We start from the raw sequence: 20,958 nt of genomic DNA, 5'->3' as shown, positions 1-20,958 counted from the left end.
TTGTCACTGGTACGAAGTAGGAAATAGGCTACACAGATTCTTTGTTGAGAGTGTGGTGCTGAAAACACACAGCAGGTCAGGCAGCATCCAAGGAGCAGGAGAATCGATGTTTTGAGCATAAGTCCTTCATCAGTCATTTGTGATGAAAGGCTTATGCCCGAAACATCGATTCTCCTGCTCCTCAGATGCCACCTGACCTGCTGTGCCTTTCTAGCACCACATTCTCGACTCTGATCTCCAGCATCTGAAGTCCTTACTTTCTCCTACACAGATTCTCATTTATAAGTTGGATGAGTATGATTGCATCAATAAAATGTGTAGTTGTTTTGTTTAATATGATGTGCTGTAAAATAACAGATCTTTATCTTCTTACAAGTTTTAACACGACCATAAAAAGGGCCAAAATCAGAGGCCTTTCAACCTCTTTCTCTAACACTCATCTCCTTATACCACATAAACAGATAATGAAACAATCATTCACAATTTGTTGGATTATTTTGGTCCCTAGATGTTCTGGATTTCATTTGAGTATTAATGTTTTAGGTCACTTCAAAGTCATATAGCCTTAAGAGAGCCAAGGTTTGTTACCAAGTTGGACATAAGCTGCCTTCAGTTGTTCTGCACACCATCATGAAACATAACCATGTAAATGTCATTAAGCTGGCAGCATGATTTATGGCACAGTAGATTAATCTGCACAGAGATGTTATTCTATCAGTATCTTGGAACAACCTTTGCTCTACTATTTCTACCAATAGGTCCAAGAATCCTGTGAAAGCTTATGTTACATTAAAGCTGCTCCTTAATGACCTAACAATCTGCCAGGGTGATTTTGGAAGGTGACTACAAACACTGCAGGTCACATGAAATGTTCTCCAAAACCAGAACAGGGATATTAAACTGTCACTAGGACAGGGAATTAGCTGTGTTAATTAAGGATCTGCTGCCAATGCTAACGTACCAATCTCTGAGATAGAGCATCACTTGTGTCCACTCCTGAATTATGCAACGAGAGGTGACGGAACAGTCCAATGCTGGATCCGCACACCCTGCTACAGGTGACGCAGGTGGGGTTTGAAGCAGTGGGTGAGTTTGATGCTTCTTGGGTGTTTTCCAGTTCTTTCCATTGTTTGCTGTACATTGTCCATGTCCCCCGAGGGGGCAGGTAACACTACTGTTGTGTAGACCATGAACTTATCAGGTTTGAAGCGTTTGTCACTTAAAACTCTGTTTTTTAGGCACATTGAAGGCGCAATTGAATTACATTATTGATGTCTGCCTTTACTGACAGAAGGCTCCTGAAGTATGTTTTGGAGCAGGCTGATTAGAAGGACAGGGTTAGTGAGTCTCAGCGTTTTTAAAATTCATTCACAGGATGAGGGTATTCATTGCCCATCCCTAGTTGCCCAGAGGGTAGTTGACAGTCAACAACATTGCTTTGGAGTCACATGTGAGCCAGGCCAGGTAAAGATGGTAATTTCTTTCCCGAATGAACTGTGATTTCTTTCCGTCAAGGACTTTGGTGAGCCAGATTCATTTTTCTGACAATCAATAATGGTTTTATGGTCAAGAGTGGGTTCTTAATTCCATATATTCTTTCTTATTAAATTCAAATTCTACCATTTGCCGTGGCAGGATTCGAGGTGACGCAGGCTGAACAGTTTCTGCTCGGCCTGTAGATTAGCCACACACCAGCGGAAGGCTTCATGTTACAACAGTGGGTGGCACGGTGGCTCAGTGGGGGGCGGCACGGTGACTTAGTGATTAGCCCTGCTGCCTCACAGCGCCAGGGACGGGTTCAATTCCCGTCTTGGGCAAATGTCTGTGTGGTTTGCACATTCTCCCCACGAATGCGTGGGTTTTCTCCGGGTGCTCCGGTTTTCTCCCACAGCCCAAAGATGTGCAGGTTAGGTGAATTGGCCATGATAAATTGCCCGTAATGTTAGGTGCATTTGTCAGAGGGAAATGAGACTGGGTGGGTTACTGTTCGGAGGGTTGGTGTGGACTTGTTGGGCCGAAGGGCCTGTTTCCACGCTGTAGGGAATCTTAAAAAAAAGTTAGTGCCTTGCCTCATCCCAGTTTATGGCCTAAAAGCAGCTGGGCAGGACAATGGCTAATGGTGCTATCAATGTAAGAGTAAGTTCATGTTGTAGAGAGACTCACTGTGGATCTTGAGGATCCAGGGAGGTATTGTGCAGTGGGAGCTGGATGTTTGGCCTAAGGCCCATTCTCTAAACATAACAGTGACGGTTTGGAGCTCAGTCTCAAACTCTGAACATCTACAGTCACAGTCTGCATAACATGTCAAAATTTCAGATGATCTTGGTTTTGGACTAGCGCAGCAGGTCAGGCAGCATCCAAGGAGCAGGAGAATCGACGTTTCGGGCATGAGCCCTTCTCCTGCTCCTTGGATGCTGTCTGACCTGCTGCGCTTTTTCCAGCAACACATTTTCAGCTCTGATCTCCAGCATCTGCAGACCTCACTTTCTCTTTGGAATAGAGGCGACAGTTGAAGTTAAACAGTTTCCCAACGAGTTGGGGTACTGTATTGAAGATGGAGGAGAGTATCAGTGTATAGCAGTCATGATTTGGAGATGCCGGTGTTGGGCTGGGGTGTACAAAGTTAAAAATCACACAACACCAGGTTATAGTCCAACAGGTTTGCACTGAAGCTCTGTGCTGGGGGCGGGAACTCTGACGGTAGGCGGGGATTAGCGGCTTTGGGCGGGACGTTTTGTTCAGGGGCGTGGCTAGTGGAAGCAGCCCCGAGATGGAAATGAAGGGGCGGAGCCAGAGCGAGGGGCCGCACTGAGGACGCAGACGTGATGTCACGTAAGGGGGCGTGGTCTTGATCGGGTAGCGTAATGACGTAGAATAGGGATACGTTCAGGAGCGGAACCTATTGATGGGCGGTGACTACAGGGGCGGGGCTGGGAGGCTGGCATTCAGGGAGGGGACGTTTTGGGGGAGGAAGGACGGGACAACGTTCGGGGTAGAGGCGGGCGGGTTGACGTTCGTGGAGACATGACGTGTGGGTGTGAGCGAGACTGAGAAGCAGACATGAAGTGTAGGGGCGGGGTCGACGGTGACGCTCTGAAAGGGCGGGGCCAGGGTGCGTCTTTCAGGGACTGGCGGGGCGGAGGAATCCCCGGGGAGGGGGCGGGTCCTGAGCCTGGATGACGTTTGGGTAATGGCGGCCGGGTGACTTTCGGTGTGGGGGCGGGGTCCGTGACGTCAACTGGGGGCGGTGCTTCGATGACGTCGTTGAGGGGCGGGGCCGGTAGAGGCGGTTCGTGCCGGTCCGGTCGGTGGTCTCCGCCATGTCGGGCTGTGGAATGCAGATGGAGGGCGGCAAGCAGCTATTCGCTCAGGCCTCAGCTGTCTCCATTCACACCGGCAACATCGTCAACTGGAGCCGGCTAAAGAAGAAATGTCCAACCTCGCCGAGCGAGGAGGTGAAGTACCTTAGGTCGTGGCGGGTATCCCTCTGGGGTCTGCGCTGCTGTCAGAGCTCCTGGCAGGCCCTGAGCCGCACTCACTGCCCTTCTCTCTCTCTCTCTCTGTGTCTTTTGCAGTTACAGGATTGTATTCGGGAGACTCTGGAGAAATGGTGCTCTCAGGTCAGCCCCGAGCTGCTAAAGGTGAGTGAGCCGTGACTTTATAATAGCTGGTACTGACGGGGTCATAGAGTCATACAGAGTGGAAACAGACCCTTCACTCCATCTCGACAATGCCTACCAGATATCCCAATCTGACCTAGTCCCATTCGCCAGCATTTGGCCTATACTCCTCTATTATGTCTTAAATGTTGTAATTGCACCAGTTTCCACCAATTCCTCTGGTAGCTCATTCCATGCATGCACTACCCTCTGAGAAAACAAAATACCCCTTAGGTCCCTTTTAAACCTTTCCTCTCTCACCTTAAACCTATGCCTGCTAGTTTTGGATGACTCTTTGTTGGGGGAAGAAAATCCTTTGCTATTCACCCTATTTCCCTCATGATTTTATAAATGTCTACAAGGTTACCCCTCAGACACTGATACTCCAGGGAATATAGCCCCAGCCTGTTCAATCACTCCCTATGACTCAAACTCTCTAGTCCCAGCAACGTACTTACAAATCTTGTCTGCACCCTCTCAAGTTTAACAACACCTATCTTATAGAAGGGTGACCAGAATTGTACACAGTATTCCAAAAGTGGCCTTACCAGTTTCCTGTATAGCCCACAACATGACATTCCAACTCCTATACTCCAAGTTCTCACCTGCTTTGGAGAAGAGGTAGTCAGTGAAACAACGTCTTGCAGAACATGATCCAACACAAAAGAAAACCAGTAGGGGTGTGTGTATATGCATTTTGAAGGGACAATCCAGTTTGATCCACTCATGGTCATTTACCTGCTTCAAAGATGTAGCACTTGGGATTTGTCAGATCAGTAGTCTCCAACCTCTTTAAACACAAGATCACTTTTGAATTCAAGTGCAAGTCAATCTACTGCAAAGAAAACAGAATGAAGTGTTTATTTTTATACAGCTTATATAAATCTAAAATCATGCATATATAATTATTCACTTAGTCCTCTACTCACCAAATTTATGTGACACCTGTGACTGCACATTATCTGCCAGTTCTTTGAAGTTTGAGACATGTACAGCTGATCAAATGGGTATTCAGGAGGCAAGTGTGATGCTTAGCCTTTGTTGAATTCACTTGGGAGACTGTTGTTTCAAGAGAAATTTGATGTCAAAGGAAGCCTTCATTTTAAAAGTGCACAACGATAGGAGTGAATATTTTTCTTCGTTTATGAGCTTCCCACAAATCGGACATTCAGTTCAGTATAACTTTGAATATTAATTACCTCCTTATCAACTCCACTACTTTGTAACTCATACGGCAAGTATATTTGGTAGCCATCCAATCGATATCTACTCGAAGGATTGTATTTGAGGCAAATGTGACGATTTGTTCCATTGCGTCTAATTCTTCGGTAAACCTCTTCAGGCATTGACGTATAGTTTCTGGATAGGGCCATTCTATTGTCTGATTTCTTTTCTAGCATTCTGACCAGATTCTGAAGTGTTGAAGCATTTTTTTTTGATTGGTAGGACTACATTCAATTTCATTTGGAATGCATTCAAAGGATGGGGGCATATGTGCTAAGTTAGTCCTTTCCCTGCTGGTTACAGTTCAATTTATTCTTTTTTTTTCACGTTGTAAGAAATCCAAAGTTGAGCAACATTGTCTGTCAGCTCACTTAAACACTTCATTCCTTCATTTAAGAAGAGTGATCATTTTAAGCATCAGTTTTAAAGATCTTTGCAGGACCTTCTCTTGACTTAATGCCCTGTGTTGATGTGAGGTTAATTCACCATTTGTAGTATTGAATTCATTGAGTAAAGATTTAAATAAAAGGGCTCTGTTCTAAATTAAGTTTACTATCTTAACTTTCGTTGCATGAAAGCTCCATAAATGTATTTACTAACGCTAGCAGGTGGATTTGACTGTGGTAATTGACAAAAGAGGGAAAATCAGGACCAGTTCAGCAAAATCTGCACTTGTGCCAAGTATGGTTGTTGCAACGTCAGTCTGGAATTACAGCTCTATAACATTGAATGTTGCTGGCTGATTTCAGTTGTGCAGGGATGGTTACAGCTTGGGAAACATAGTGTTGGCTTTCTTTAGTCAGGTATTGGATGTGGGGCTCAGCAGTGTTCTCTAACTCTTTGCCCTTCATGGATCTATTAGATAAACAACTGAAGAGAACATCCTGTAGGTCGAGAGCAGAACAGACTTGCTGAGATGCTTTTGCAGCAAGTTCACGTGGACATGATGGGCTGACTAGCCTCCTATGTTTCTAATCTGTAACATACTGGCTTTGCATGAGTTCCAAATATATTTCAAGTTTGTTTGCATTGATGCTGCAAAATTTACTTTACTCTGCAACAATAGTTCATCTGAATCAAACTGAAAAATAATTTAAAGTATGTGGCTTCTGGAAGTGGAAGCCATGTGGTGATTGATGTGTGCATAGCATGGAAACACAGGCATGCAGTGAGATCAGCTGTCTCTGCAATTGACCAATTGATCGTAATAATTGTGATGAAGACCATGATTTCAGTAAACCAGCAGAAGACGCAGATCCTGACTTGTCAGCAGTGGCTAAGTTGGTAGCACCTGCCTCTGTCAGGAAGTTGTTGAAAGTTTCAATCCAGATCAAGGCTGACATTCCAGTGCATTACTGAGGAAGTTGGAGGTGTTATCAGGTTACAAACTATTAGAAATCTTAGTGTTCTGATGTACAATTCTGATGTAATCTTCCCTGCCAGGTGCCATCACTATACATTCCTTCCAAAACTCTTCGTCTGTGACAATCAGGCAGCAGGTAGAAGTATATTTGTAAATCTATGCAAGTCTAGATCCTCTGCTTATTGCAGTCTGAAAAACAAGTCTTGGGGTTGTTCACTTGTTGCAAAAGAGGCTACTGTTGCTCGTCCTATTCAGAACTTTTTAAAATCAGATATTGAATGGTAGAGGAAGCCTGATTTTTAAATTTGTTTTTTTGTTTCCTTTGTGGTGGGGACCTGCGGCCACTTTTATTCAGTCTTGAGCTGCCTGAAATTAGCTAATTCTGAATGTAGTAGCTTTTAATTCCTATGTTCTGCTATATTCCAATTGTTCGCCCATGCATTGAATAATTAATGCACTGGTATTTATATCCAAGTAGAGTCATAGAGACGTACAACATGGAAACAGATCCTTCGGTCCAACCCGTCCATGCTGACCAGATATCCCAACCCAATCTAGTCCCACCTGCCAGCACCCGGCCCATATCCCTCCAAACCCTTCCTATTCATATACCCATCCAAATGCCTCTTAAATGTTGCAATTGTACCAGCCTCCAGCACATCCTCTGGCAGCTCATTCCATACACGTACCACCATCTGCGTGAAAAAGCTGCCCCTTAGGTCTCTTTTATATCTTCCCCTCTCACCCTAAACCTATGCCCTCTAGTTCTGGACTCCCTGACCCCAGGGAAAAGACTTTGCCTATTTATCCTATCCATGCCCCTCATAATTTTGTAAACCTCTATAAGGTCACCCCTCAGCCTCTAACGCTCCAGGGAAAACAGCCCGAGCCTGTTCAGCCTCTCCCTGTAGCTCAGATCCTCCAACCCTGGTAACATCCTTGTAAGTCTTTTCTGAACCCTTTCAAGTTTCAGAACAACCCAGATGGCCTCCTTCTTCAAAGACCGCAATTTCCCCCCAGACGTAATCGACGATGCTCTCCACCGCATCTCCTCCACTTCCCGCTCCTCTGCCCTTGAACCCTTGAATCGCCACCAGGACAGAACCCCACGGGTCCTCACCTACCACCCCACCAACCTCCAGATACATCGTATCATCCTTCGTCATTTCTGCCATCTCCAAACAGACCCCACCACCAAGGATATATTTCCCTCCCCTCCCCTATCAGCGTTCCGGAAAGACCACTCCCTCAGTGACTCCCTCGACAGGCCCACATCCCCCAACCAACCTAACCTCCACTCCCGGCACCTTCCCCTGCAACCGCAAGAAATGCAAAACTTGCGCACACACCTCCCCCCTCACTTCCCTCCAAGGCCCCAAGGGATCCTTCCATATCCTTCAGAAATTCACCTGCACCTCCACACACATCATTTACTGCATCCGCTGCACCTAATGTGGCCTCCTATATTGGGGAGACAGGCTGCCTACTTGCGGAACATTTCAGAGAACACCTCTGGGACACCCGCACCAACCAACCCAACCGCCCCGTGGCTGAACACTTTAACTCCCCCTCCCACTCTGCCAAGGACATGTCTGGAGGAAGAGCGCCTCATCTTCCGCCTAGGAACCCTCCAACCACAAAGGATGAATGCAGATTTTTCCAGCTTCTTCATTTCCCCTCCCCCCACCTTATCTCATTCCCAACCCTCGGACTCAGCACCGCCTTCTTGACCTGCAATCTTCTTCCCAACCTCTCTGCCCCCACCCCCTCTCTGGCCTAGCACCTTCACCTTAACCTCCTTCCACCTATCGCATTCCCAAACCCCTCCCCCAAGTCCCTCCTCCCTACCTTTTATCTTAGCCTGCTTGGCACACCTTCCTCATTCCTGAAGAAGGGCTTATGCCCGAAACGTCGATTCTCCTGCTCCTTGGATGCTGTCTGACCTGCTGCGCTTTTCCAGCAACACATTTTTCACCTCAATTTCTTTAGTCATCCAGCATTCCGTATTCCTACCAGCCTTCCGTTTCATCCTGACAGGAATATACTTTCTCTGGATTCTTGGTATCTCATTTCTGAAGGCTTCCCATTTTCCAGCCGTCCCTTTACCTGCGAACATCTGCCTCCAATCAGCTTTCGAAAGTTCTTGCCTAATACAGTCAAAATTGGGCTCTCTCCAATTTAGAACTTCAACTTTTAGATCTGGTCTATCCTTTTCCATCACTGTTTTAGAACAAATAGAATTATGGTCGCTGGCCCCAAAGTGATGGAAAAGGATAGACCAGATCTAAAAGTTGAAGTTCTAAATTGGAGACTACCTCAGTCACTTGCCCTGCCTTATTTCCCAAGAGTAGGTCAAATTTTGCACCTTCTCTAGTAGGTGCATCCACATACTGAATCAGAAAATTGTCTTGTACGCACTTAAATTCCTCTCCATTCCAGTCGATGTTTGGAAAGTTAAAATCCCCTACCATAACTACCCTATAATTCTTACAGATAGCTGTGATCTCCTTACAAGTTTGTTTCTCAGTTTCCCTCTGACTATTGGGGGTTTATAATACAATCCCAATAAGGTGATCATCCCTTTCTTATTTCTCAGTTCCACCCAAATAACTTCCCTGGATGTATTTCCGAGAAAATCCTCCCTCAGCACAGCTGTAATGCTATCCCTTTTCAAAAATGCCGCTCCCCCTCCTCTCTTGCCTCCCTTTCTATCCTTCCTGTAGCATTTGTATCCCTGCACATTCCTTCCGTAATTGCTATGATATCCCAGTCCCATGTTCCTAACCATGCCCTGAGTTCATCTGCCTTCTCTGTTAGGCCCTTTGCATTTAAATAAATGCAGTTTAACTTATTAATATGTTGCAATGGTTGTGGATTATTTTCCATTGTTGATGCTTTGCATGCTTTAGCATCTTTATTTGTGAATTGCCTGAAGAAATGTTCACTGAGTTACAGTCTTGTGTTAAAATCAGAGTTGATAGGTGGATTGCTACAGTGATTTTTGTTTAGCACTTTTGTCTTGAAGTTGTTTCCCCCTTCATTTTTGCTCGTCAAACCTGATGCAAGTGGTATGTTCTGTGTAAAATTGGTAACTTGCTACTTCATTCATGTGGCATGCAGAGCTGTTATCTAAACTTTAAATGGATTTAGGTTGGAAATACGTAAGACACAACTGGAGAATATTGATGTCCAGTAAGACAACTTGCTCCAGGAATTTCTTTTATTGTTTGCTGGCAAGGTCAGTATTCATTGTCATTCCCTAATTGTCCTATCCAAATTCTTGAAACATTGCAGTCTGTGCAGTTGAGTTCCAGCTGTCCGGAGTACTGTTGGGGAAAATGTTCCAGGATTTTAAGCCAATCATAATGAAAAAACTTGAGTAAAATTCTTTTTTAAAAAAAAAAGGCCTATTAGCACAGTGGAGAGAGAAATGTGATGAAAGATCACAGACATGAAACATTAACTCTGATTTTCTCTCCACAGACGCTACCAGGTTTGCTGAGCATTTATAGCATTTCCTGTTTTTACTTCACATTTATAAAAAGCAAAATATGGAAGTACTAAGTTTCTACTTCAGGTTGGTGTGTAACTTGAAGGGATCATTTTAGTGGTGCTGTTCCCATGTGCCTGTTGCTCTTATTCTAGTCAGTAAACATTGTTTTTGGAGGATCCTTGATGAGTATTTGTGATGCATATTGTACATGCACAATGCTGTGTACCTTTGCTGTGGTGAATCAGTGGCATAGTGCCAAATGTGCTGTGTTCTTTGTTTTGTACCATTCTGCAAAGATAGCTTTTACTGAAACAGGACTTGTTTCAAGCTTTGGTTCAATGTGACTCAGGGACTGGCTCACCTTTTCCGGTGTTAAGCTTGAGTCATCACCTTCATCCCTCCAGTGTTCTTTTGTGGAAAAAATAGATCCAGGAAAATGTTATTCAAATCATACAGATGTAAAATGGACATGTATTTATGGGAGTGATTATCACAGAACCTGACAAACTTCAATTTGTAATGGGCATTTGTTCCACTGCTCTGATTAAGATGGATTATATCCATGCAGTTGAATATATGCATGCAAAATACTGCTGCACTGATTTCATTTCATGTTTGTACGTATAGATTCTGCTCATTTTCAAAAAGTCAATTTGTGTAAAATTTAGTGGTTATTGCTCGCTGAGTGCAACTGCTTAAATCAAGTTGAATTTCTTGCTATAAATGGACCATGTTGAAGTGAAAACTCTAAAAAGTTAATATCTGTCATGATGCTGCATGACCTGTCAGCTTACATTTAAAAAACAGCATCTTTGATCCAAGCATGAACGGTGAACCTGAGATGGGTCCACTCAGTTGCTTTGATGGTAAGAATATGGTGCAGAGTAACACTGATGCCAATTGTGATAGTTCATGGGGGAATATCTTTTTTGCTCCATGCTTCACGCGGAATGGTACCCCTCAAATTAAGTAATCAGTTCTCTCTCATAGAGAAAGAATGGTCCTTCTGTAGGCTATGGCTCATTTTTAAATTACCTGGCACTGTATCGTTCCCCTTGACATTGTAGGAGATGTAAAAGTGCATATTTATGTAGATATCTATGTCCTTGTGTAAGTAGCTGCAATGTGTGTCCTTCACCTGTTCCAGGAAAAGATTGCAAGGACTTTGGGCAGTTTATCATCTTTAGTCGATATATCGTTGCATCAGCAGCAACGTTATTTCCTGGGTGTGTCCAATATTGCAACTTCAATCTCTCCCTTTTTGATTTGTTGCAGGAACCACCTGCTACTCTAGAATGTACCATAACTCAGGATGTGGACTCGATAAGTCCGGAGGAAAGAGAGGAAGTAAAAGTGTCAGGTAATGAAGCAGAGTCCAATATTTAAGGGAGGTTTGAGAAGCACACGTCAGTGTTTTGGAATGCGAAGATCCTGCTGAATTCAACATTAGAAATTTTTAAAATTCTGTTTCTTGCCCCACAGCCAACTTGATCTAAGCGGCTGCCAGGTGGTAAAGTCTGCAATATAAGGCAGCTGCTGAAACTTCCCCAGCCATCAAGAAGGATGAAAATCAGTGAGCAGTGCTTGATCTGAAAGAGATTGTGGGAATATTGGGAACTGGTGCAACGTTTGGGGGTCTCAAGGGGAGGCAAGCTGAATTCTGAACAGTGCTGAGAAAGCCTTTACATATTTGATCTAGCAGCTGCGTCCTACCTTTAGGTATCTCAAGTCCTGGGAAATTCAACCCATAGTCAATAGATTTGACTTCCATTTAGATGAAAAGGTTGCAGCCTCATTTGCATATTAAAACAGTAACCCATCTCTTCAGAGCATGTCACACAACAGCCCCAAAGATATTATGGTTAAACTGGAATTAAGCTGGCTGGCATGGCGGCTCAGTGGTTAGCACTGCTGCCTCTCAGTGCCATGGACCTGGGTTTGATTCCCACCTTGGGTGACTGTCTGTGTGGAGTTTGCACATTCTCCCCGTGTCTGCTTAGGTTTCCTCCGGGTGCTCCGGTTTCTTCCAACCATCCAAAGATGCGCAGGTCAGGTGAATTGACCGTGCTAAATTGCCCATAGTGTTAGGTACATTAGTCAGGGGTAAATGTAGGGGAATGAGTCTGGGTGAGTTGCTTTTTGGAGGGTCGGTGTGGACTTGTTGGGCTGAAGGAGCTGTTCCATGCTGTAGGGAATCTAATCTAATGATAGGTTGGGGTCAGATTGCATCATTTCGTTGACCGATTAATTGCACTTCATTCCCTCCGTGATCTTGCCTTGTTGCACTCTCTCATGTGCTCATTTCTGACCTGCTCCTCCCTCCTCAGTTTGATTTTCTTTCACTGGACTGTTCCATCTTAATAAAAGAGTGGTATGGCTGAGCCTGCCAGATTTATTAGATAATATAAACACAAGGAATCACTGAGGGAGCAACTTCAACAATGACTATTTATTCCAATTCTGATGTATTCATACTCTGAAACTATTCATTCATTAAAGGGGAAGTCAGAGTAACGTGAGGGAGAAAGGAACAATCGGGTGTACTGACAGAGCTGGTGGAATGAGACTTGCATGGAACATAAATGAGTATATTGTTGTTGAATAGAATGATATGATCTGTGCAATTTGAGAGAAATACACAACATCTCCTACATCTCGGTGCTTCCTTTCTCTGTTTGCCTTTTCTCATGTTTCATGTGGTCACTGCAAGGCCAGTTGGTCACCCTACATATTAACCATCTTTTTTTGGCTTTGGTGGGTGATTTTACAGCTGAATGCCCAACCTCTTGCTAAACCTCTCCATTTAACCAGGTTGGGACTGGCATAGATACACTTTGGCTTGTCTACACCATTCGCTGGATTCTCTGTGTCTAACAAGCTGTGGAATGGGAACATCTGGCTGAGGCAGAAACATTAATTACCCTTCCAGTGTTAATCCTAAACTTGTATTCCTCATTACTAATTTGCTGACAGGTAGTAACTTTTTATTCAAAGTATTTACTTAAGCTTTATCATAATTTTTTAACTCTTGATTTTGATTCACTTGCAACATCACTGGGCGGCACGGTGGCACAGTGGTTAGCACTGCTGCCTCACAGCGCCTGAGACCCAGGTTCAATTCCCGCCTCAGGCGACTGACTGTGTGGAGTTTACACGTTCTCCCTGTGTCTGCGTGGGTTTCCTCCGGGTGCTCTGGTTTCCTCCCACAGTCCAAAAATGTGCAGGTCAGGTGAATTGGCCATGCTAAATTGCCCGTAGTGTTAGGTCAGGGGTAACTGTAGGAGTATGGGTGGGTTGCACTTCAGCGGGTCGGTGTGGACTTGTTGGGCCGAAGGGCCTGTTTCCACACTCTAATCTAATCTAATCTAATCTAAATAATGCAGTTCTAGGTTTTCAAGTGTCCTTATAAGCTATATTTTGATGATCATCGAGTGAATCTGTTTCTATGAACTGATTACTTAAGTGCCCAAATCAATATATCAACAGATTCATCATCACTTCATTGCTTTAACACGCAATACCTCTGATTCAATACTCTTCCATTTCATGGTTTGCAGCTTTCAATAGTACCTACATCCTTGAACCTCTGTTCTTCATTTCATTGAGTTTTTTTTAATACCGAGGGTATAATTGTGTTATTTGTTCTTTTCAATAACATTGAGCACTCCGTTACCTTCACAGCAAAAATGTAGTTTGCTTGTCCGAATTTGCAATTATTAATAGATTCTGACTTCCGGTGCCCCAAACAGTTTCATCTGTAGCAAAAGTAGAACATGAAAAACTATTACATGTTCAGGTTCTTGACAAAGAAGCTGTGATCTATATAATATTGTTTGCAATTAAAATATTTTTAATCAAGTTCTTTACTGTTTTGCTGCTGAGGTACTTTTAGTACTTTAATTTGTTACTTCCGAAGCTTTTGTAAACTTAAGTTTTCTAATAACTTTTTTATTTATCTGTTCACGTCAGTCAGTCTCTCTCAATATTTTCTATATGCAGCAAAGCTTTTTCTCAGTGACCCTGACTCCTCGGGCATCAAGGATGCTGTGAAAAAAGGTAAATGCTAAAACTGAGGTTTTGTTTTTGGTTTGCTCTTCATACTTTATTATATGTGCATTCATTTTAAATGCATCTTCAGTTATTTAGAGAGAATCTAATGAGCTGCAATGTTATTCAGTGTGTATTTATCCATCTGCCATGCTTGATGCTATTAGTTATGCTTTTAGGCAATAACTTTTTGCTGTAGATGGGATTACTCATAAGCATGTGGGCTGAGAGCAGCTTTCGTTGTTCTGTTGGCCAATCTCCAGATTGAATTTTACTTCTTTTAAAGTAAAATGAAAACTTACCATGGCTATTTCAATGTGAATAATTGATTACATGACACAGACATATACCCCATGGCCTAAATCTATTGCTGTGAAGGAATATCTTTTAAAATAATAAACATATAACCTCTTGAATAACCATTTTGGTTTAACATCAGTTCAGGAGTTTTTTTTAAAAAATGCTCTTTGTGGGAAAGAAAAATGGTTAAACTTGAATGCGTCTATTTTTAAGTGTAGCTTTATGGTTTCCAGGGGCTCTTTTCTCCGTTTTCTAACTGTGATGCCAATTTATGATTGAAAAGCTCCCACGAGCGGAAATTGACCAGATATTCTATTTTTGGGATGCTGCACCCCCAAGTGAAATGAAGAGTCATGTTGTGCCAATAGTTAGTCATTCTATTTGGAATAGTGTGTCACCAAATCTGCAAGTTTAACATATGTTCTTCGTGTAGTAGTTTTCTTTGACCTTGTACAAGGTTCCTGCGGCCATAGAAAGCATTAACATGCTGAACTGTCTTTGAGTACCGATTCAACTAGCATCAGAAGAATGCTGTGAAACTGCAATGAGTATTTCAGAAATAGTTGAAGCAACATCTCTGGCAACGTGTCCCAGTGTTGTAACATGTAAGACAACCTGCACCATGTCTGCTGCATAGCTTCCCAGAAGCTCAAGACTTGCTTTGTTAACACGTAGCTCTCTCCTGCAGCTTCCAAAGATCAAAGTGAAGGGAGTTATTCAACTAGCAATGAGAAGAGAATCTAACCGTACACCATCTAACACAACCTGCTTTTGAATAGATGATGCAACAATACAAGGACCCCTCCCCACAAAAAATGAAATTTGAAGACTAAAGCAGCCAGTTCCAATTGCCTCAACGAGCAGTGTCTGAATTAGAGTGGTGCTGGGAAAGCACAGCAGGTCATGCAGCATTCAAGGAGCAGAAAAATCGATGTTTCGGGCAAAAAGCCCTTCATCAGGAACATTGATGAAGAGCTTTTTGCCCGCAACGTTGATTTTTCTGCTTCTTGGATGCTGCCTGACCTGCTGTGCTTTTCCAGCACCACTCTAATTCAGACTCGGGTTTCCAGCATTTGCAGTCCTCGTTTTTACCTAGCAGAGTCTGTCCCAGCAATGAGGTAATGAAATTTCATGCTCAATGATTCTCACACATCTGAGTGCTGGACCTGCATGCTGTACTTGGCCTTGAACACTGTGCAGTTTAACACAAATCGACTGCTTTACATCAAAATTGAAGATGATAGAATAAAGATGGGGATTTTCATGCCCATTTTGATTTCTCATGGTCTATCTGTAATTTTTTGAGGGAATTTGTCTGTTTATTGAAACTTGACAGGGTAGATTACATAAGGTAAGCATTGATGGTACAGTGGTATTGGAAAGACATTTAGATAATATTTCAGGCTGCTGACTTTTCAACAGAAACAAAAACTTAGATGTTGGCAGATCTGAGTTTTTCCAGCATTTTCAGTTTTATTTCAAATTTCCAGCACCTGTAGTATTTGTTCTGTGTTAATTTACGTTTATTAAAATGAGGTGATTGTAGTGTTTAAATATTTGTCTTTGACATTTTGTCTGTAATATTATTCTGTATTAGTTCAGTACTGTTACCAGTTGCAAATATAGGTGTTTTTGTGTTTAGTGTAGCCACTAAACCTAGCACAGGAGTATTCAAATCCCAAATGGTTGTGTTGATGCTGAGGTCATTCCAAATAATTTGTTTTTTGGTATCCTTAAGTCATTAATATAGTCTGAAATAATTCCACAGAGGCTGGTCTTCTGTCACCAAATCACCCTTTATTTACTTGTGCGTAGTACTTGACACAGGTCTGGCTTCCTCAGAACCAGCTCTGTCAACAGAACCTCTGACACTCCTGTTTAGATCTGTTAGTGAGGGCTCCCTAATTGGGGCTGTTAACATGGTCCAATCAGGGAATTCATATTCTGAGGGCCACCTGGCTCATCTTGTTACAATCACTACATAGTCTGAGTGCATTTTCTATAAATAACAATTTGATACTGAGCCTGGGAGTAAATGTAAACAATTTGTCTAATTGAGGAGTTGCCTCATATATAGGGTCTTTTGAAAAATTTTATTGAAGGACGCAATCAATCTCTTTTAGGATGGCGACACTGCTAATAGGTAATATTGTAACAGACATGGTTAATTCCTAATATATTATGTTAGCAGATTACAAGGACAAGGCTAGCAAGCTCTTGGACTGATTAATTTCTATGTATTTATAAATGGTTTATTTGTTCCTGTAATATTCATTTGTCATAGTTGTCTTTTTTGTGAACAGCTTGACTGTGATTTTCTTGGTTTCTCGTGGTTTGCAATCCCTTCTTGTTTAGAAGTTAATTCTAAATTAGCCTTGTGTTCATATGCACAATTTCACTTACCAGCTTACCAATCAGCCACTCAGTTCCCATGCCTTCTATTTGAATCCGCTAGTTTTCCTAAAATTCAGGGTAAAAGTGACTTTTAATGAATGAGTGACCATAGTGTTTGCACAATAGAAAATACATCAGGGTCAGTCTCTTGAAAAATATTATATTTAATGCCGTAAAGATATATATATATAGTAGTTAGTTTTTATTGCATTTCTAAAAGACCGCCCAAATGTAAAAAGTGTCTAATATTATTACATTTTCATTCGGCTCTGCTAAACTGCAAATATACAGGGAAATGTTAAGTGTCCTGTAGTTTTATTTTCTACTATTGTCAAAGCTTGCAGCATCTTGACACTGGGATCTTATTCCCTGTCCAGGGACTAGTGCTAGTTTAAAGTTATTTATAAATAAAACACATTTCCTCAATGTTTATTCTATTAAAATGTTTCTCAAACGCTGCATTTTTTTAAGTAATCAGCTTTTAAGTGGTAGAAAAAGGTACTAATTAACATTGAAGATTTAAGTTATGCGAAGGAGTAACCTGAATTTTGTATTTAATGCAGCTTGTTCGGCACTTGCAGTTTCACAGCTGGACTCTGTGATTATTGCTCCACCTCCACTTGAAGATGGCACTAGCCTTTCTCTCTCTCACCTGCAGCCATATTGGGAGGAACTGGAAACTCTTGTTCAAAGTCAAAGCATTGTAGCAATTGGTACATCTGATTTGGATAAAGTACTTTTAGAGCAACTCTATCAGTGGGCTCAGGTAATAGGTTGAGATATTCTCAGATAAAGTTCTGTTCCTTTACCCTGATTGGATGTGCAGCCATAAGCAATTTGGAATGTGCTGCGCTGTGCAAGGTCATGCACAACAAGGAAAAATTAGTGAATATTGGTTCTGGGTATAGATGTGAATGACAATGTCAAATAATTGAGCAGGCTCGAGGGGTTGAAAGGCCTCTTCATTCATATGTTTGTATGCATGAAAGCTAATATAGATTGGTTGTTTTTTTAATTGTAACTGATTTGATTATTAGAAACAACCCTCTGGCTGTGTTCTTCCTGCTTTTATGATTGTGCTTGACATTAAAATTGTACAAAGTGAATGCACTGTGTTGAATTAGGGAAACTAGTCATGTTTCCTCATCCTTGTTTTCTATCCAGTGATCCCTGCTGGAAATATCTCAGCTTAGCTCAATTCTCCCTGGTTTAACCCTTAATCTGAGTGAGCATATTGATTTTTTTAAAAATTGGGGTACCAGTGAATGAGCTGCCATTGACCTCAGTGTCCTGAGACCATAGAGCAGGAGGGAAAAGTGGCCAAGATTCGTTCTGCTTCTGGATAGCTATCCAATACCTTGTGCTGGAAGATGTGTTCATAGATAAGATCAAACTTGCCCATGATACCTCCAAATGAAAAACTTCTAATTCATTGGGCTCATGCTGGAGAGTGACACTTCCTAACAAGAAATGGTTTGGAATTGCTCCACCCTTCAGAAGGGGGAGAGTAGAGATCGTACAAAAATATTACCCATTTGTTCTTCAGTTACTTATAAATGCTGTATTCATACTCCTGTTTTCTGATCTTTACTGCTATATTTAGATTATATTTTGGTTTTGATTACTAATTATAGTCAATGCAATTCATTGGCAAATAGTTTAGTGCACTGAAATATAAATTGTCAATGTGTTTATCTAATGTTCATTTTTTACCTCCATGTATAGGTAAAACCTAGCAGCAACCAGGTAAATTTAGCTTCCTGTTGTGTGATGCCACCAGAGCTTACTGCCTTTGCTAAAGAATATGACATACAGTTACTGACTCACAGTGACCCTAAAGGTGAGATGGGTGTATAAGAATCTTTGTAATAAATTGAGAGAAATGGGGACTGGTTGTAGCTTGCCCTTGAAGTGTGGAGTTCTGCTGCATAGTTTCTCTCTCCACTGGTGCTTCTCCTGTTCTGTTCTGTGGTTGTTAATTCTAGAGGGATATCTTTCTTCTGGTATTCTCTAGATTTGACTAAATAATCACGTGAGCTGCATACTGTCTCGGTAGAGCATTTCAGTGTTAGGAGCACCACAGCTGAACCCAGATCTTTTCTAAGCTAGCATCAAGATGTTTTAAGCAGGAATTGTGAGAGAATATTTTCACCAGAGAATATTGGAAAAATCCCCTTTCAGATATGGTGTTGGATTGCATGTTCTAATAATTCAGGTGCATTTCAAAATGCATGCTGCAAAGAAAGAATTCAGTTTTCCTGACGTCCCAGCAAAACCACGAAAAAATACTTCATCATTTATTTACTGCATCCTGTTTATGGAATATTGCTATGCACAATACTCACCACTTTCTCAAGGGCAATTGCTACATAAGTAATGTAAGCCACCACGTTACTTTGAAATGTCGTGATTTAATTATTTGGAAGTTGAGTTGTTTGCAATGCTTTTTAAGTTTTACAAAAAAATTTTTAGTAAATGTCCCATTTCTCTTTTCCTTAAGAACTGATACCCATGTTAAGTTTCCAAGAAGCTGTGATAGCCAGCATTCAAGACAATCTGGCGTATGAATGGATAACAAAGTGGGTTCTGCGCTATTCAGTAATTGTTAAAAGCAGAGGAATTATTAAATCAAAGGGCTACCTGGTATACGCGAAAAGAATTCGATATTAGGATCATCTTTGAGAGACCAGCTGATTGGAATAGCACTTTTATAAAGGAATTTATGTATGATATGCAAAAGGAAGAAATCTTAGAAACTGCACTACTGACCAAATGCCTTTTGATCTTTTTTGATTTATTACTGGGTCCAAGATGAATTTAAGAAAGATGTAACTTCTGATTTGAAAAGATTGCATTGTAAAATCCGATTGTGTTTTGCGGACTGCACTATTTACACCTGTTGATTTAACTGGCTGTTCTGTTAAATTTTTTTTCTTTAGGTATTTTTGGTTTAAAGATGTATGTATTGAAGATTTGCAATTACTTTTAGTTCATTTTTTGGGGGAACAAGATATGCATACTTGTTCAAAAGACACTAACAACTAATAAAAATCTTAAACAGATGCACATTTGTGGTCCACAACTTATCTGGGTAAGCTTCTGGCTCATTCCTTGTTAGGTTACATATGTTTGGCAAATGCCAAAGTCATTTTTACTTATGCAGCTAAACTTTTCCCATTTGCAAATAGTTGTCATTGAAATAATTTTCCCAGGTACTGAATTGATGCTACATTGTCTAACATTATGAAATTTAAAGTTAATGTTTTAAGAAAATAATTTTTTGAAGATTTGCTGCTGTGTGTCAAGAAAGGCTTGATGTACAGTTACTGATATTTGTGATGGAGTGAACATTTCCAACTTCCTCCCACCAGCCTGTCATTTTCCACACACTCCAGATCAGCCATGAAGAGATTTGTGTTTGAAGTTGAATATCAGTGGCATGTAGAGAATAGCAAGTGGACCCTGCTGAAATAAGCCCACAGAATAACAACAGCACAGTCTTGTTGGTTTTCAGCAAATTGTCAACTCTTTGTGTATTTAACAAATGCCAATGCATTACTAATGTTTGTTTAATTTTAAAAATTAAGACGTCATATTGCTTTAGAACGTGGGAACATGCCATCACAAAACATTCCCTGCCACGTAGCAGTCATTTGATATTTGGAGTTTCCTGTCTAGGTTTGTTGAGGTGAACATAATGAAGCGGTGGAGAACAGAGCAAAGTTAGTTATCAAGTGCTACACAGAGTAGGACAGAACAGTTACATCAAGGGATTCTCTGAGGGCTCCTTTTTGTTGGGTTAAGTGCAGTGCTGCTGTCCACTTGATTTTGGTGGAATGGTGACATTATAATACACTGTCATTCTGTATGCATGAGAGTATGTGAATTTGGTGAGCAGGGGCTTTTGAAGAAAAATCCATTTAATTAAACCACAAAATAATATTCATCCTACATCTTCATCTACTGGCTGTTCTTGAAGAAGGTCTTGACCATAAATCATGGGGATGCCACTCTGGAGCATTATCCTTCACAAATGTTGATTGAAATTGTAACTTGGAGCCACGTTTGGCCATAACTTATTGGTTTTTTTAAACTATCAACTTTGTGCTTAACATGTTTAGGCTGAAGTACTGTATAAGCTTGAATGTATAGTAGTTCTAATGAAATTATACATATCTGGAAATAGTGAATTTATGATGAAATGTTATATTTTGTTTACTTGGCTATGTAATGGATTTGAGGTGATTTGCACATTAAAATTGTGATCTAAATACCTCTGATGCTATGTTTTGTATTATGTTCAGAAACTGTCATTTTTAAAAGGAACCTTTGTATGCTTGCTGCTGATCTGCAGTGTTGCACACACTGATCTGAAGGGTGTGTTCTTTGACAGATTAACAAGTGGGGTTTTCAGTTGTTTGATGTGGAGATTGTCAAGCAGGCTTTACAATTGGATAAATAATACTTAATCATCTGTA

General features: G+C 41.4%; 1 protein-coding gene across 4 annotated transcripts; it reads left to right on the top strand.

The window, feature by feature from the left end:
* Positions 1–3,292: 3,292 nt before the first annotated feature.
* On the top strand, positions 3,293–20,755 carry gclm (glutamate-cysteine ligase, modifier subunit). 4 transcript variants are annotated; one of them, XM_043698834.2, is made up of 7 exons: positions 3,295–3,455; positions 3,576–3,641; positions 11,015–11,099; positions 13,709–13,795; positions 17,044–17,246; positions 18,206–18,320; positions 18,981–20,755. In XM_043698834.2, exons 1-7 carry the CDS (start codon positions 3,321–3,323, stop codon positions 19,148–19,150), a joined length of 861 nt encoding a protein of 286 aa, XP_043554769.1. In that variant the 5' UTR covers positions 3,295–3,320; the 3' UTR covers positions 19,151–20,755. The 4 variants fall into 4 exon arrangements, with proteins under 4 accessions (XP_087846598.1, XP_043554769.1, XP_087846599.1 ...); XM_043698835.2 differs by having other exon boundaries at positions 3,297–3,455; positions 13,739–13,795; XM_087990472.1 differs by lacking the exon at positions 3,576–3,641 and having other exon boundaries at positions 3,293–3,455.
* The last annotated feature ends 203 nt before the right edge of the window (positions 20,756–20,958 follow it).

This window comes from Chiloscyllium plagiosum, unplaced genomic scaffold (assembly GCF_037043375.1).
Source record: "Chiloscyllium plagiosum isolate Xiang-an unplaced genomic scaffold, Cpla_swu_hap1 HiC_scaffold_9, whole genome shotgun sequence".
NCBI lineage: Eukaryota > Metazoa > Chordata > Chondrichthyes > Orectolobiformes > Hemiscylliidae > Chiloscyllium > Chiloscyllium plagiosum.
Note: the sequence above shows the minus strand (reverse complement) of the source record. Positions and strands in the feature narration are given on the sequence as shown.

Coding starts and splice junctions, on each gene's coding strand:
- gclm (XM_043698834.2), top strand. CDS start 3,321: ATGTCGGGCTGTGGAATGCAGATGGAGGGCGGCAAGCAGCTATTCGCT. Junction 17,247..18,205: donor AACTCTATCAGTGGGCTCAG/GTAATAGGTTGA, acceptor CTCCATGTATAG/GTAAAACCTAGCAGCAACCA. Junction 18,321..18,980: donor GACTCACAGTGACCCTAAAG/GTGAGATGGGTG, acceptor CTTTTCCTTAAG/AACTGATACCCATGTTAAGT.